The sequence below is a fragment of the Stenella coeruleoalba genome, assembly GCF_951394435.1.
Source record: "Stenella coeruleoalba genome assembly, chromosome: 2".
NCBI classification, from domain to species: domain Eukaryota; kingdom Metazoa; phylum Chordata; class Mammalia; order Artiodactyla; family Delphinidae; genus Stenella; species Stenella coeruleoalba.
In genome coordinates, this window is record NC_137147.1 from 36832633 (window position 1) to 36848015 (window position 15383).

General features: G+C 45.6%; 2 protein-coding genes across 17 annotated transcripts in view; one reads left to right on the forward strand and one right to left on the reverse strand.

Annotated features, from left to right (window-relative positions):
* ESR2 (estrogen receptor 2) overlaps window positions 1-15383 on the forward strand; it is a 133599-nt gene that overhangs the window by 111887 nt on the left and 6329 nt on the right. For both annotated transcript variants that reach the window (XM_079912186.1, XM_079912187.1), the window contains 2 exons: window positions 1220-1400; window positions 3147-9326. In XM_079912186.1, the coding sequence (XP_079768312.1) occupies window positions 1220-1400; window positions 3147-3333 (368 nt within the window). In that variant the 3' untranslated portion in view covers window positions 3334-9326. The remainder of the gene's footprint in view (window positions 1-1219; window positions 1401-3146; window positions 9327-15383) is intronic.
* SYNE2 (spectrin repeat containing nuclear envelope protein 2) overlaps window positions 12237-15383 on the reverse strand; it is a 330405-nt gene continuing 327258 nt past the window's right edge. For 13 of the 15 annotated variants that reach the window (XM_079912180.1, XM_079912173.1, XM_079912176.1 and 10 more), the window contains 4 exons: window positions 14982-15173; window positions 14138-14221; window positions 13574-13623; window positions 12244-13291 (listed from right to left, as the gene is read on the reverse strand). In XM_079912180.1, the coding sequence (XP_079768306.1) occupies window positions 13069-13291; window positions 13574-13623; window positions 14138-14221; window positions 14982-15173 (549 nt within the window). In that variant the 3' untranslated portion in view covers window positions 12244-13068. Of the gene's footprint in view, window positions 13292-13573; window positions 13624-14137; window positions 14222-14981; window positions 15174-15383 lie in introns of all 15 variants that reach the window. The other 2 variants (XM_079912177.1, XM_079912185.1) reach the window with 2 other exon arrangements.

Consider the following 15383-nt stretch of genomic DNA (forward strand, 5'->3'; position numbering starts at 1 on the left):
GGCCAAAGATGAATATTTTAAATCTGCATCATCAGACATCATGGAGGGACATGCCCCTAGGGATATGGCGAAGCGCTGCACTGGCATGGTTGTGGTTCAGTATGTCCCTTGCCTTAACTGAACTGAGTTGAACTGAGTTGCATCAATTGAACTGGAAATGCCAATAAAAGTAGAGAACAAAAACTGCCAAAACCAATTCTGTGGATGATAGAGTGCCAGCCATCCTTCGTTCTCATTACAGTGAAAAGTCGGCAGCTCCCCCGTTGACTTCACGTATTTGCTATTTATTCTTTGAAATCGAAAGCCTGGAAGGGAAGCTAATTAATTCCCTGCTGCCAGGAATCAAGGAGTCGGGGTTGGTAGGCGAGGGGCTGGTAGGGCAAGATTTACCTGAGCGGTTGTTTTGCAACCTTTGGGAGGCCAAGTATCTCAGTCCCGAGAGTCAGAGGGGAATTAGACACTGGGCCAGGCAGGAAGGGGGAAGCGACCTACCTCGTGGGGAGGTAGACATGTGCCTGTAAGCTTTGCTCAGTGAGGAGCTGAGGCTGGAGGAGCTGCGTGACTGGTCAGGGGTCAGAGAGCGAGAGATGGAGGATATAGAGCAGGTCTGTCTGATTCCAAATCGGTGGTCTTCCTGCTCCAGCAAGGCATCACCTGAAGTGAGATGCTGAGGGCCTGGACAGAGGTGGCAGTGGCCCTGCCGTGGCCGTCTGCGCGTGGCACACGGGTGGGGGGAGGCGGCATAGCGGTGGTGATTAGTTTATGTTTATTAAACTCCCCGTAGATGAGGGGCCCTCTTAGGGACTAGGAGTTGAGTTAATCTCACTTTCTGACCATCTCCGTGTGGGTATTTGTTGCTGCAGCTGAGATACACCATGTCATGGTTTGAGGCAACTAGATACATTTCCTGCTTGGCAAGGCCACACTTTTGGGCCAGGGGGCCCTCTGAGAGGCCGTTGAGTCTGCCTGCATTCATCCGGCATTCAGCTGGAAGGCTTTCCCTTCCAGCTCAGTGACAGGGCTGGCTCTTGGGGGACAAGGACACCATGCACAGGTGAAGCCATGCTTTTAAGGTTTCACCAGACATGCAGATGTCAGAGCAACCCAGATCACTTTGGCCTCCTTTCTGGAGAACATATGCATGCCTAATGGCTGAGCACACGACTTCCGTTTTCTCCTCTCAGGGCAGTGACTCGCAGCTTTTTTATGCTTTGTCCAGGTGTGTACCCTTCAGCTGAGGCACCCCAGGAGGCTGACAGCAGCCGGAAACTGGCTCATCTACTAAACGCTGTGACGGATGCTCTGGTCTGGGTGATCGCCAAGAGCGGCATCCCCTCCCAGCAGCAGTCTGTCCGCCTGGCTAACCTGCTGATGCTCCTTTCTCACGTCAGGCACGCCAGGTACAATCCCTGCGGGGGCCGCTCCACGGGGTGCGTGGTGGGAGGGGGCTGTGCACATGCCCAGAGGAGGGTGAAGAGCTTTGGAAAAAGGGTTTTGCAACTTTGAGATGGATAAGGCAGAATTGCCACCTTTAAGGGAAAATGAACCCCTGAAAGGAAAGGGGGTGCATCATCAGTGCACATACCTGTAACCAAAGACCGGCCACAGCGAGCACTGAATGTGGCACGGTCCTCATAGAAGCTTTTTATGGCGTCCTGTGTGGCTCATCTGTTTTTCAGTTGCTGGGGCTTTTAGCTTGTTTATGGAGCTCTGAGAGGGACAGTTAGTTCCTGTCCTAGAGTGAACTGCCACCTCTTTCTGCACTACCCAGGGCTGGGGTCCTGAGGTCTTTTCCTGAAGAGGTTAAACCCAGCTCCTCTAGATCAGCTCTGAGGCTGGTGATTTGGGGAGGTACACAAAGGCTTCCCTAAGAGCTGTTCTTTTCTTACGATAGCATCAGGTTGTTAAGAGTGAGACCTAAGAGAACTAGTGAGCCCAGTAGGTTTGGGACGGCAGGGCGTGGGTAGAGTGTATTCAGGATATGGAGATTGTGTGCGCTCGTGGAGGGGGATGGTGTGTGATGATGGTTTCATGCTGGTACCATGTGGCTCAGTGCTTGCTGTCACCCAGGAGGAGGGTAGCCCTGCCATGGGGCTGGAAGAGGGGACATGAGGATGGAAGGTAGGTGCTCCCTCGACGAGGAGGGAAGTCTAGGGGTGGTGAGAAAGGACAACACACACCTCAAGAATTTTACCGAGGGGGGAGGAAATGGAAATGACCTCCGCCTCTGTTTCCTCTTTAATGATTACTCAGTGCACGACCATTTGCAGAGCAGAAACAGTCCATCCTCATTAATCACGGATTTCCTATTTGTGAATTTGCCTGCTTGCTAAAATTTATTTGTAACCCCCAAATCAATACTCACGGCACTTTTGAGGTCATTCGAGGACACGTGCAGCATGGCAAAAAGTTTGAGTTACCCATACTTACGTTAGTAGCAGGGGTCACACGAAGTGCTGCTCTGCCTTCTCGTTTCTGCTCTCATACTGTAAACAAGGGTCCATTACGTGGTCTATTTAGTGCCTCATTTTGCCATTCTTGTACTTTGTTGGGGATTTCACTGTCTAAAAATGACCCCAAGCATAGTCCTGAAGTGCTCTCTAGTGTTCCTAAGTGCAAGAAACCTGTGATGTCCCTACAGAAAAAATATACGTGTTAGATACACTTTGTTCAGGCATGAATTTTAGTGCTGTAGGCCGTGAGTTAAATGTTAGTGAATGGACTGTATGTGTTAAATAAAGTGTCTTTATAACAATAACTCAGAAGAAGCAAGGTTATGTATTAATGGCTGGTGAAAATGTTGGGACCAGGACCTCTCAGAACCTAACCCTGTATTTCTCCCAGTAGCAATGGTTCAGTGTTTGCGAAGACTGTGTAGACATAACTATGGTGAACAGTGAGACCCCATTGCACTATGTGCCGGTGCTATCAGGCCATGTGGGTGGGTGGTGGGACACCAAGGCCCACAGGACATTGTACTTGTCCTTACGTGTAGATCATTGGAGGAGACAGATGCAAGAACCATAGCTAGCAAAGGGCTGGAAGAAGCGCAGGGGTTGGGGTGGAGGACCGGCTCTGTCGGGGAAGATGTCAGACTTCCCTTGGCTGCTTCAGGAAGGAATCTCAGCGCCTTTTTGTCCCCCTAGTAACAAGGGCATGGAACACCTGCTCAACATGAAGTGCAAAAATGTGGTCCCCGTCTACGACCTGCTGCTGGAGATGCTGAATGCCCACACACTTCGTGGCAGCAAGTCCTCGGTCACAGGGTCCGAGTGCAGCCTGGTGGAGGAAAGTGAGAGCAAAGAGGGCTCCCAGAACCCCCAGGCTCAGTGATGCCAAGCCCTGAGGTGTGGTCAGGCTGCAGAGGAGGTCAGAGGCCGAAGCGTGAACTCCAGCACAAATCGTGAGCCCCATCAGGAGGGGGCGGGCTTCATCGGCTTTCTGTTGTGTGATCCCTCATATGGCCCCTCAATACCATCCTTCCCCGACCTCCCTACTTCCCGGGAGTCAGGGTGAGAAAGCCAGTGCTCCTTGTCACCAGGGGGCACGTTTGAGTGCAGCGTTTATGTCTTGCTTGGCCTCATGGGATCTCATTGTGGTCCCTCTCACTTCCCATCTCCCTCCCACCCTTCGGAAAACATCTTCTTACAGCTTTTGGAATGACTGGTGGAAATCTGACTTGGAAGCGTTGTCAAGTAGAAAGGGGAGAGAACGTGGCACATGCACAGGAAGGGGACTAAGCCTTATTGTGCCACTTAACCTGCCCACAGAATTAGTCCTTTGTATGCTGCCTCTGGACCACTTGATTGTAGGATTGAAAACCACGATGGCAGTCAACTAACTGGTTCCACACACCTATCTCACAGGCCTGTGAGGACAGGTGTCACGTATTGCTGTGACTCTATCCAAGGCCAGAGGGAACGTGACCTAGGGAACCAGTGGTCAAGCTGAGATGCAAGCCACGTTCATCCCCCAAGACCTTGCTGCCGCCTTCATGCAGGTTCACCCCCTCTTGGTTTGCATTCAGAAAGCCTACAAATTACGTGTGTGTGTGTGTGTGTGTGTGTGAGTGATCACCTTCATGGAGGAGTGTGGATATTTAAATACCCCTACCCCTGGAATTGCCCTTTGTTAAAACTCTCTTGTCCCAAGGGGCCCAGTGTGTGTGCTAGAGGAAGGACCAGTGTTTGCAGGAATGGGGTTTCTCCTGTGGGTGTGGGTCACAGCCACAGTGCTCCCCTGGGGCAGCCACAACTGCCACCTCAGCCACCCAGGGGAGACAGGGACACTTCAGGCTGTGTGTGTGAGGCATGCTGTTGCACGGAAGGATGAACAGCTACACACGTCAGCGTGTCATGTTCAGGGCCAAACCATATAGACGGGGTGAGCGTACCACTTGAACAAGATTGTGAACTCTTTAAAAAAGAGAAATATTTAGGGTAAGTATTTATAGCAAGAAAATTCTTTTATACCCTAGGGCTCTTCTAGAATATTTTCTTATCAGAACATTTATATGGTGGGTTGGGTGAAATAAAAAGTTAGTAAAATATTAGTTCTTATTCCAAGTGGAACATAAATAGGACATGGTGACAAAGCACCTCTGAAATTACAATTTTAACTCACTTTTTAAAAACTGAAATTTTCATACAAATTTTCAGGAACATAGTGAATGCCTAAAACGAGTTACATCTATACTTTGGAAGAGAGTAGTTAAATAATCATGTGTGATTTTTGCAATGTTTTTAAAAATTACCTTGTGATAGGAGATTAAACACACTTTCTTTTTGAAAATAGTAAATACAGAAATGTGCTAGCCACAGTAAACCAAAGTCATTAGGAAGATTACATTCAATAACACAAGGTTGGTTTCTGCCAGTGTGATCTTGAATAATTCTTAATTTTGATATCAATGCAGTTTTACTAAAAAAGTTGAGCAAAGCTGTATCAGAAACTCTTGGCCATGTACCTAGAGAACACACCGTTGTCTGTATTCTGAGGTGATTTGAAATTATTCTTAGTGACTTGTTGCAGCCTCAGCAAGATTGAGTACAGCAAATATATTTGATTTTGTAGGAACGAGGGAACCAGTATTTTTCAGCAGGTCAATTTTCTTTCTTTCCAGCCAGTTTAGGAGCCCCCATGACAAACAAGGGGGTGGAGGCTAGACAGTGGGAAGCGGGAGGCAAAGGAAGGCAGCCGTGAACAGTTATTTGCCAATGAAATTCTCTTAATTGTATTTATAAAAGAGACTACCAGGTTGAAAAAGCAAAAATAAAAAAACAAAAACAAAACAGAATGAGGTCTAAGCCGCAACCCCATTACTATGTAGTGAAGTTTTGCAGGTTGGATTTTGACGCCAAGGTAGGCAACCGATTTGTCTCAGGTGTCCTAGCACCTGTCTGTGCTGCACCCTGTGTGTCACCCGCACGGTGCACGCTCTTATGAAAACTCCTCCAGTGCCCACTGCCCATTTTCCACAGACTCTCCTGCATGCTTCTTGGGGCTGCTTGTTTCACTGCATTTGGATTTAGCCCATGAGGAGCATGTAACACTTTTGGTCATTTCTTCTTGGCTGTGGTCTCACCTAGGTGTGCTGAGGAAACCGGTCAGTCAGTCCAACCTGAGAGGCCGCCCTGGTGCAAGGCTGTCTCTTAGACTGGGGTCTGGGCCAAGTAGGCAGCTGAGATAATAAGGTCTATAGTTTAAAGGTGTTCTTTGTTTTGAGTATTCTAGGGCCCTTTCCCCCTTTCAGATGAAGTGTGTGATCTCTGTTCCCAGCTGCTCCAAACGTGTCCTCTAAGGATGACAAAGTGCAAAGTCAGGCTGCTGTTTTTCTGGGTTTTGAGTAAACCCTCCGTGTCCATTTTAAAGATTAGCCATTTCTCTTTAATAGTGCTTTCTTTAAAAAAAAACAACAAAACACAGTGCTTTCTTTTAAACGTCTTCTTTTGGACCCAAATGGTCCATGGGCAACTTAAATTTCTCCCATAGCTAAGCACAGTGTTTTCAAATTCAGTTTTTAAAAGAATTAATTAGAGAGGATAGGACCTGACAACTGTCAACAAGAATTAAATTGAGTATTGGGAAAAAAATAACCCACCCAACTACATTTTATGTATCATGGAAAAGGAATGCTCAGCTTTGCCTTAGACTCGTATGGTGAGATTCCTTTCCTACATTTTGGTTTGTAAGTGATCATTTAATACAACAAACTTAGTTGTGGGGGATGAGTGAGATTTGAGCTAAATTCCAAAAACATGAGTGTCTAATATGGGAATCATATAGACAAATTTTAATGATAATTAACATGGAATATTCTTAATACAGAAACCACTAGCGCAGTGTTCACGCAGGTTCCTGGGAGAGCTGGCAGCTGCTGAAAAGGACCCACATGGGCCACCCCAGGAGAGCCGCACAGTGAGTTGTCCACGTTCCAACTGTATCTCCCTCCGTCCCCACCACATCCTCTCCTTGTGGCCTCAGGCCTGTCACATGCTCAGGGTCCACCAGGACTAACTACAAAGGATTCAACCCTAAAATAATTTTTGAAGAGATTTATCTTCAAAAATTGTGGTGGGAGCAGCAGATTAAGTTGTCAGCTCAAGATCATTTCTGGAGGGTCTTAACTATTAAAAACAAAATAATACAAAATCAACAAAAGCTCTTCGGTGAGACAGTCTTTATCTGGATTACTTCCTCTGCTAACTCAGCTGGAAGACCAATTATTTTCAGTTTCATTAAAAAAATATCAGTTCCCAATTCTTGGCAGAGCTACGTTATATATTCATATCTATAGGCTATGTTGAAGCAATTCTAGAATGTTCTAGCATGTGAAAACCGAGTTTGGTTGTTACTTAAATCTGCTAAGAAACTTGCATATATTGATACTTTTTCAAATTCCAAGGTGAACCTTCAGTTTCCTGTCTATTTTGAAATGAAACATTTTTATTTAAGATTTGACACATTTCTTTAAACTGCTAAAAAATCTTAAAAAGACATAATAAAGGTTATATGAAGGAAATGATAAAAATAAGTTGTTTAGTACCCAAAAATAGTATTTGCAGAACATTGACTGTGTGCCAGGCACAGTGCTCAGTGCAATACATTCATATTTAATCCTCATACTAACTGCTGTTATCCCAGTTTTCCGGGTCTGGAACCTAGAGCCTAAGCAAACTTGCTCAAGGTCACACAAGGGAGTAAGTGACAGAGCTGAAAGTAATCATGCGGTTTAAAAAAAACTAAAGGAAGAATACTCCTAGACTGCAGAATCCATTCGTCAAATGCAGTCTGACATGCGCGGCTACTCTGGTTTAAATGGCTCCATTTCCAGAACACCCAGTAGAAGAGAGTTCAGTCCCATCTTTTGTACACGTGTAAATTAAAGCCTGGAGGGGTAAATGGACCTGCTGAAGGTCATAAAACTACTTAACGGCAAAACTGGGACAGAATTCAGGTCTTCTGCCTGCCTGGCCAGCACTGCTCCTGCTACAGACTTGCTTCTGTAGGAGTCTGCTGCTTGAGCTGAGTCTCGGTGCATAGAGGAGAGACGGTTACGTTATGGTTGCCTTCTACTGTACCCTCTGCCTTCTCAGCTTAGATGGGGTCTGCGTGAACCTTTACAGAATAGCAGCCATGACTGGTGGGAAAAAATAAGATGAATTATATCATTCCTACCCTCCCATCCTGGGCTCATAAGCTCGTGGGTGGCACTGCCATCACCTCCTCCTGTCATCATTTTCCCCAGATGTGTTGCTGTGAAGTAGATTCGCTGGAAACTTACCCGTGTAAAATTCTCACACCTTTTAGGCACTGATGCTTCCCCGTGGAGTCTAGTCTACTGCAGTGCAAAACACATGCATTTATTCTTTACAGCTCTCCAAGTTGCTGGAACTTTGGCTCAAAGTGGTAGCTCAAAGATGTGCATTCTCTGCAGTGTTATTCTTATAACCCTTTTTGTTGCGTTGGAGTCAAGGATCCTTTTTCTTTTCTTTTTTTTTTTTGAATGCCGAGGGTCCTATTCACTTGTGGGGCCAGTCAGTGTTATGTGATGGTGGGCTTCCTTTAAGGGAAGGACAAAGCTCTGACGATATGCTAACCCAGACCAGTTCCTGTAACTCTACAATCTGTGCTGCTGTGTTTCTCTTTCTGTGCTGGGTGTCTAAGTGCCATGACTGTAGGTCCTGTAACGTTGTTATTCAGTGGTCCTGTGTACCTCAGAGCCCACTGGCTGGCTATAACTTGTCATTTTTTTCAGATGAATGCTCTGTACCATTAAGCAGGCTTTTAAATTTGGGCCTTTTGACAAATGAATGTCTGCTGTTGTGTGAAAGCAGATTTTGAAACCTGCTTTCCATTCCTCCAGGTACTACTTTTTCTTTGCTGTGTGCCTTTAATGTCTATGGAACTGTTGCAGAAAAGTTTAATGTGACATAAGCTAAATAAAGTGTTTTTTCATAATTTTGGTTTTAAAAATGTATTTGTTGGGAGTATAAGAACTTTCAGTAATTAGGCTAAGTAGTCAGTGTTCCCATTCTATTCTGAATTTTATTCTGTTTTAGGTTTGCAGAGCCCTTTAAGAATTTGATGAAAAGCACAGACACTCTTCCTGGACAAAGGTACATAAACAAAATGCTTACATACAATTTCAAGAGTTAAGAATCTCTGACTTAAACTGCTGAAGACTTTTTAAACAGCAGCAATTTAATCTTTAGTCAGCTAATCTCACACCTGTGATTTATGACCAAAGGCATTGTATGCTCAAGTAAAATGCAGCTCACAAATATGAAAATTCTGATATGCAATGCATCAGTTCGGGGAGTACTTTTCTGTAATTACTTCATATGAGTCAATTAGTATTATACCCCACGAGGGATGGAGAGAAAAGTAATTCCTTCATACTGACGCTAACTTAATGTCAAGGGTCATTTGAAAATTTCTCTCGCACGTGGGGAATGGAAGATGTAAAATCTCTTGAAGGTGTAAAACACAGATTATTTCATAACAAGAGCTGGGGAACACACTGAGCTGTGGGTGAAGGAAGGCGTCCCTGGGGTAGAAGCCTGGAGTACAGACTCAAGACTCAAAGGCCTCTATCCTGAGAGTTGGTGTGCATCATTAGACTTGAAAATGCAAATGACACTCTCCTTTCTCCGCAGCTTGGACTTGCCCCAGAGTCCCTCCTTACAGGCAGAAAAGGTCTCTAGAGTAGTCACCTCCTTTGGGCTGGAAGAAGGGAAGGAGGTAGAGATATTCTGCCTTTTGCCTCTGGAGAACCTGGAGCAAGGACCTTCTAACCAACTCAATGGCTTAAAGAAAAAGTTTGGGTAATATTTTCATTTAAATTTCCCTCTACAGTTATTGTAATCCATGAAAAGAGATGGATTATTTTAGAGTTAAAAGAGACTTTGAGGTTGCATGGTAAAGCAGTACCTTTGTGTCCATATCACTTCCAACAATTTGGTAAAGACAGTTCTCTTCAGCTGGTCCCTTTACATAAAGCTACTGGTGAATTGCACACGTTCTGGGGTGTCTGACCCACAGAAGGGCCACAAGTGCTGAAATCTGGCCTTCATCTACTGACGAGCTTCCTTGGCTTCCCCAAGGTTTGCACTTTGCAGAGAAGGAGAGAGGGACCGAGATTGCTTTGAGTCCATGGTGTCTCCCGAGTGTCAAGAGATGCAGGTTAAGAGCAGGTAACTGAGGAACTGGGTCAGTAACAATTTTTTTTTTTTTCATATTCTTTTCCATTATGTTTTTTTTCTGGCTTTATATTTAATTTTATTTTATTTTAAATTTATTTATTTATTTTTGGCTGTGTTGGGTCTTCATTGCTGCGCGTGGTCTTTCTCTAGTTGCAGCGAGTAGGGGCTACTCTTCGCTGCAGTGCGTGGGCTTCTTATTTTGGTGGCTTGTCTTATTGCAGAGCACAGGCTCCAGGCGCATGGGCTTCAGTAGTTGTGGCACGTGGGCTCAGTAGTTGTGGCTCTTGGGCTCTAGAGTGCAGGCTCAGTAGGTGTGGCACACGGGCTTAGTTGCTCCACGGCATGTGGGATCTTCCCAGACCAGGGCTCGAACCCGTGTCCCCTGCATTGGCAGGCGGATTCTTAACCACTGCGCCACCGGGGAAGCCCCTCCATTATGGTTTATCACAGGATATTGAATATAGTTCCCTGTGCTATACAGTAGGACGTTGTTGGTTATCCATTCTCTGTATAAAAACTTACACGTGTGAACTCGTCTCCCACTCCATCCCTCCTCCACTCCCTCCCCCTTGGCAACCACATCTGTTCTCTACATCCGTGATTCTGTTTCTGTTTCATAGATAGGTTCATTTGTGTCATATTTTATTTTTCAAAAAATATTTATTTGGCTGCGCTGGGTCTTAGTTGTGGCACACAAGATCTTTAGTTGAGGCATGCAGGATTTTTAGTTGTGGCATGTGGGATCTTTTAGTGGTGGCATGTGGGATCTTTAGTTACGGCATGCGGGCTCTTAGTTGCGGCATGTGGGAGCTAGTTCCCTGATCAGGGATTGAACCCGGGCCCCCTGCATTAGGAGCACATAGTCTTAACCACTGGACCACTAGGGAAGTCCCTGTGTCATATTTTAGATTCATATAAGCGATATATGGTATTCGTCTTATTTCTGACTTACTACTTCATTTATTGTGATAATCTCTAGTTGCATCCATGTTGCTGCAAATGGCATATTTCATTCTTTTTTATGGCTGAGTAGTATTCCATTGTATATATGTACCACATCTTTATCCATTCATCTGTCAATGGACATTTAGGTTGTTTCCATGTCTTGGTTGTTGTGAAGAGTGCTGCTATGAACATAGGGGTGCATGTATCTTTTTGAATTATAGTCTTCTCTGGATATATGCCCAGAAGTGGGATTGCAGGGTCATATGGCAACGCTATTTTTAGTTTTCTGAGGAACCTCCATACTGTTTTACACAGTGGCTGCACCAACTTATATTCCCACCAACAGTGTAGGAGGGTCCGCTTTTCTCCACACCCTCTCCAACATTTGTTATTTGTAGACTTTTTAATGATGGCCATTCCGACTAGGGTGAGGTGGTAGCTCACTGTCGTTCTGATTTGCATTTCTCTAATAATTAGCGACGTTGAGCATCTTTTTATGTTGGCCATCTGTATTTCTTGGCCATCTGTATTTCTTCTTTGGAGAAATGTCTATTTAGGTCTTCTGCCCATTTTTTGATTGGGTTGTTTGTTTTTTGCTGTTGAGCTGTATGAGCTGTTGTATATTTGGAAATTAAGCCCTTGTCGGTCTCATCGTTTGCAAATATTTTCTCCCATTCTGTAGGTTGTCTTTTCGTTTTGTTTATGGTTCCCTTTGCTGTGCAAAAGCCTGTAAGTTTGACTAGGTCCCATTTGTTTTTACTTCTATTGCCTTGGGAGACTGACGTAAGAAAACACTGGTAAGATTTATGTCAGAGACTGTTTTGCCTATGATCACTTCTAGGAGTTTTATGGTGTCCTGTCTTATGTTTAAGTCTTTAAGCCATTTTGAGTTTATTTTTGTGCATGGTGAGAAGGTGTGTTCTAACTTCATTGATTTACATGTGGCTGTCTAGCTTTCCCAGCACCACTCGCTGAAGAGGAGACTGTCTTTTTCCCATTACATATTCTTGCCTCCTTTGTTGAAGATTAATTGACCGTAGGTGTGTGGGTTTATTTCTGGGCTCTCAATTCTGTTCCATTTGGATCAGTAACTTCTAATCACACTCTTTGTTTGGGTGGGAAATAGACAGTGGTGCTGGAAATGGAAAGCAGATGGCTTTGTCTGTAATGTTTGTTGAACACTATGTGTTAATTCACCCTGGAGGGAGCTGGGAATACAAAAATCTGGGTGAAACGATCCTTTCACGTCCACCTTCCACACTGTGCTGCCCTCATCGCCCCCTACAGCATTGGAGGCTCACTGCATGGGGTAATCACCTCCTATACAGGTGTGGGTTTCTAGATCTCATAAGTTATTCTGTACAAAGATAAATAAGTAGAATATAAAGCTTAGCTCAAAATCTGTAAAACCCGTAAATCCCCTCAGATATTTAAAAAATAATTTTTGGTCCATGGAAGATTACACATAACGTTTAACTGCTTTGTAATATAATCTAGTAAGACAAAAGTATGGCTTTTTTGTTTTCTTTTAATGAGAAACATCTGAGTTGTACATACCACAAACAGCTTCAAGTCTCTGGACCAACCCCCCCACCCACCCGTGGCCAAACAGTTAAACAAAACCTGAAGCACCACTTTAAATGTGAAAAGTCTTATAAAATTAACTTACAAAAATGTCCCTATCAAGTCTGTAGTTTGTTTGGCATTTACTGTACATTAGTCAAAAAGCTCAAGCTAAAATCTGATTTTTTTAAAAAAAATCAAAGTTTACATTATTCATACAGATTCTGCATTGTTAAAAAATATGCACAAATAACCACATCCATGCAATATAATTTCTTTAAAAATTTAAAGCAATATAAAAGAGCAGACCTAAGTACTGAGCAGAACATTTTGGTTTTATAACCTGTAGCTCCAAGGTTGCTGCTGATTGAAGTAAAATTAATGCTAAATATTTTAAATATGATTGTTTCAATCAATCAGCCAAGGGTGCGTGTGAGTTTCTGAACCATTTCTGAGGCGGAATCTGCTTGCTTGTTTCTGTAATACGTATTATGTGATGAACACTACTGTTCACTGACCATACTGACTACATTTTAATAATGTGGTTTGACAAATCAGAATTCACAAAGTGCTTGGCTCTTCAGGAAACTGCGGTTTCCAGAGATCCCGAAACCAGTCAACTAAGTTTTGCCAAACTGCCCGGGGTGATGGCCACCCAGGTTCCCTGCCCTGGGGGAAGATCATTTGAAAGCTGCCCTGGGTCCTGAGAGAGCTCTCTCCGGTCACGCCGAGGGAGGTGTCCGCAGCAGGTGGTCCCTGGACCAATGCTCAGAGTCCCCCACGGATTGGTCTGGGGCTGTGAGTCCGGCACTGCGCAAAGAGGCTGGTGGGTGTGGTGCTGCGGCCGGGCTGGCCTCTAGGTGGGGGGTGGCCCATTGGTGTACCTCAGCATGGGGTAAAAGGACCTGGCAAAGTTGTTGGCCTGAGTGCAGCTGTAGTCCTCTTCGGAGGAGGGCAGCAGGCAGGCCAGGAGCAGCAGCAGCAGCAGAAGCAGCTGGAGGGGCAGCGCCGCCCTGATCACCCGCCAGAGGAAGGAGCGCTGGGGCCGTGAGCTTTCAGGGCCAGCGGGGCTGGGCACCCTGGCAACAGAGGAGGTCGAGAGCTGATCGGGAGGTTCCGGAGGCAAACCCCACTCCCGTGACCTGACCCCCCTGCTTGCGTAAAGACAATCATCAGGACCTGAGATTAAAATGGGGCCCACGGCTGGGATTCAGCTTTGGAAGGGAAGCCCAGCCCCTTCCAAATGGAAGAAAACAAGAAAACCAATTTTTCCAAAGACCTTAAGAGTGGCACTGGCAAGCCTGCTGAGGGGAGAGGAGTGTGGGACAGGGAACCCATTGCTAGTGTTGTAATGCTGTTACCTGCTGGCTGTCTTGTTCTTGTCTTTCGTAGTTATCTCTGCTCTGAACTGCTAGATAAAAATAATCCAATTAGTAAACTGAAGATAGTTTAGTCCTGTCAATGATAAAACGTTCCTCCTTCTTAAGTTATACATCTTTCTTAGGTTGTCTTCCTGCCAAGCTTTTGAGCCTAGTGTAATACATTTGAGATTACACTCTCTGAAGTAAGAAATAATTCAGTTAAACTAGGGAGAGTTTCACGTTCCAGCCTGTTGACCTGCTGCCACGGAGAGATCAGGAAGCCCCTTCAGCAATGCCAGAAGGGCTCCCAGCTTCCACAGCCAGCACAATCCCACCAGGGAAGAGTACTGAGCACAAGACAGCCTTTCCATTAGGTCTTTAAAAGTTTGTTTTTTTTTTTTTTTTTAAATCTTTGGAGTAAGCCGCTCTACTGACCAGCAGGTTGAAGCAGAAATCTGTGCTATCATGAAATACTGGATGGGGCCTTGGAGGCCCAAGTCCCTGTCAGCTCAATAACTTTCAAGAGTAACCAGTGTCGTTCGCCTGGCAGAAGGGGGCTCTCACCTTGGCTTGGGGAGCTGGTACAGGTGCTGCTAGAGGCTCTCCGGGGTCTACTTCATCCAAGCTGGGCAGAGGTGAGTCTGGGTTCTGAAATCCACACCCCAAGAGTTCAGTTCGGGGAAACAGAAGGCTCTGAATAGTCTCAAGAGCACAAAAACATGGTTCCTGCAGGTTCTTCGTTGCACCGCTCATCCCTTCCCCACTGTGATCCTGCTAAAAGGAGGGGCTCTTCTGGTGCGCTCACTCCTCCCTCTAACAGGGCCTTACTCAGATGACAGGGGATGGAAACAAGGTGAGGCCAGCCACTTGCATTAAAGACCCAGAGCACACAGGAGGAGGGGGACAGAAACAGCTGGACAGTGAGCTTGTGGTGGGTGATGTAATCACGTGGCCGCATAGTCTGGGCTGCACGAAAGGAAAGATATATACTCTGGGATGGAGGGGAGGGCCTGCCCTACGTCTGGCGAGTCCATTTGTTCTGAGCTGGATCACATTTTAAGAGAAGGTACACAAATGAGAGTGGTCAGAGGAGAGTGACCAGGACAGGGAGAGGACCAGAAACCATCACGTGAGAACAGTGAAGGCATGAAGGCAGAAACGACGGAGGGACCCGGCTTGTTTTCCGTACCCCCAGCCACACTGATGGGTTCCGTTGCTGCCTCCCTCTTACAGATGACAAAGCGGCTTTGAAGAGCTTTGGTAACTTGTTAGGGCCACACAGCACAAAGGGGCACGACTCCTCTGTGACCGCTGCCACGTGCTTGTGACCTCCCTCCCCAAGCAGGGCTGCCACACTGCTTTCCCATTTGCATACATTTTTATATTTAGAAGCTATAAGGGGACTCACCTGGCTTTGCTGCAAGGACACTAAGTCTTGGGACACTTGCTCAAGCAGCTGTTTGAGTTTCTTCTCAATAACATGGACTTTCTCTTCAGCCTCAATGTAGTCTTCTCTGTGCCCCTTGATAAGCAGGCTGCTGGAAATCTCTTGTAAGGAGTTCACTTGAGGTTGACGCTCCACTAGCTCCTTTTCCAGTTGCTAAAAATAAAAACGTGTGTCAAACAGTTGCTTACCGAAAGGGAAGCTAGTGTGGCCGGAAGAAGCTTTCTCCGTGCCAGGGAAGTTCCAGGATGAGTGGTGGCTGGTACCCAACTCAGAACCACCTTCTTCTACCTGCCTGCCTGTCCTCGAGCCTGGCATCACTTAGATAGCAAGTTGGTTACACCCTACCCCTATTTAAAATTTTAT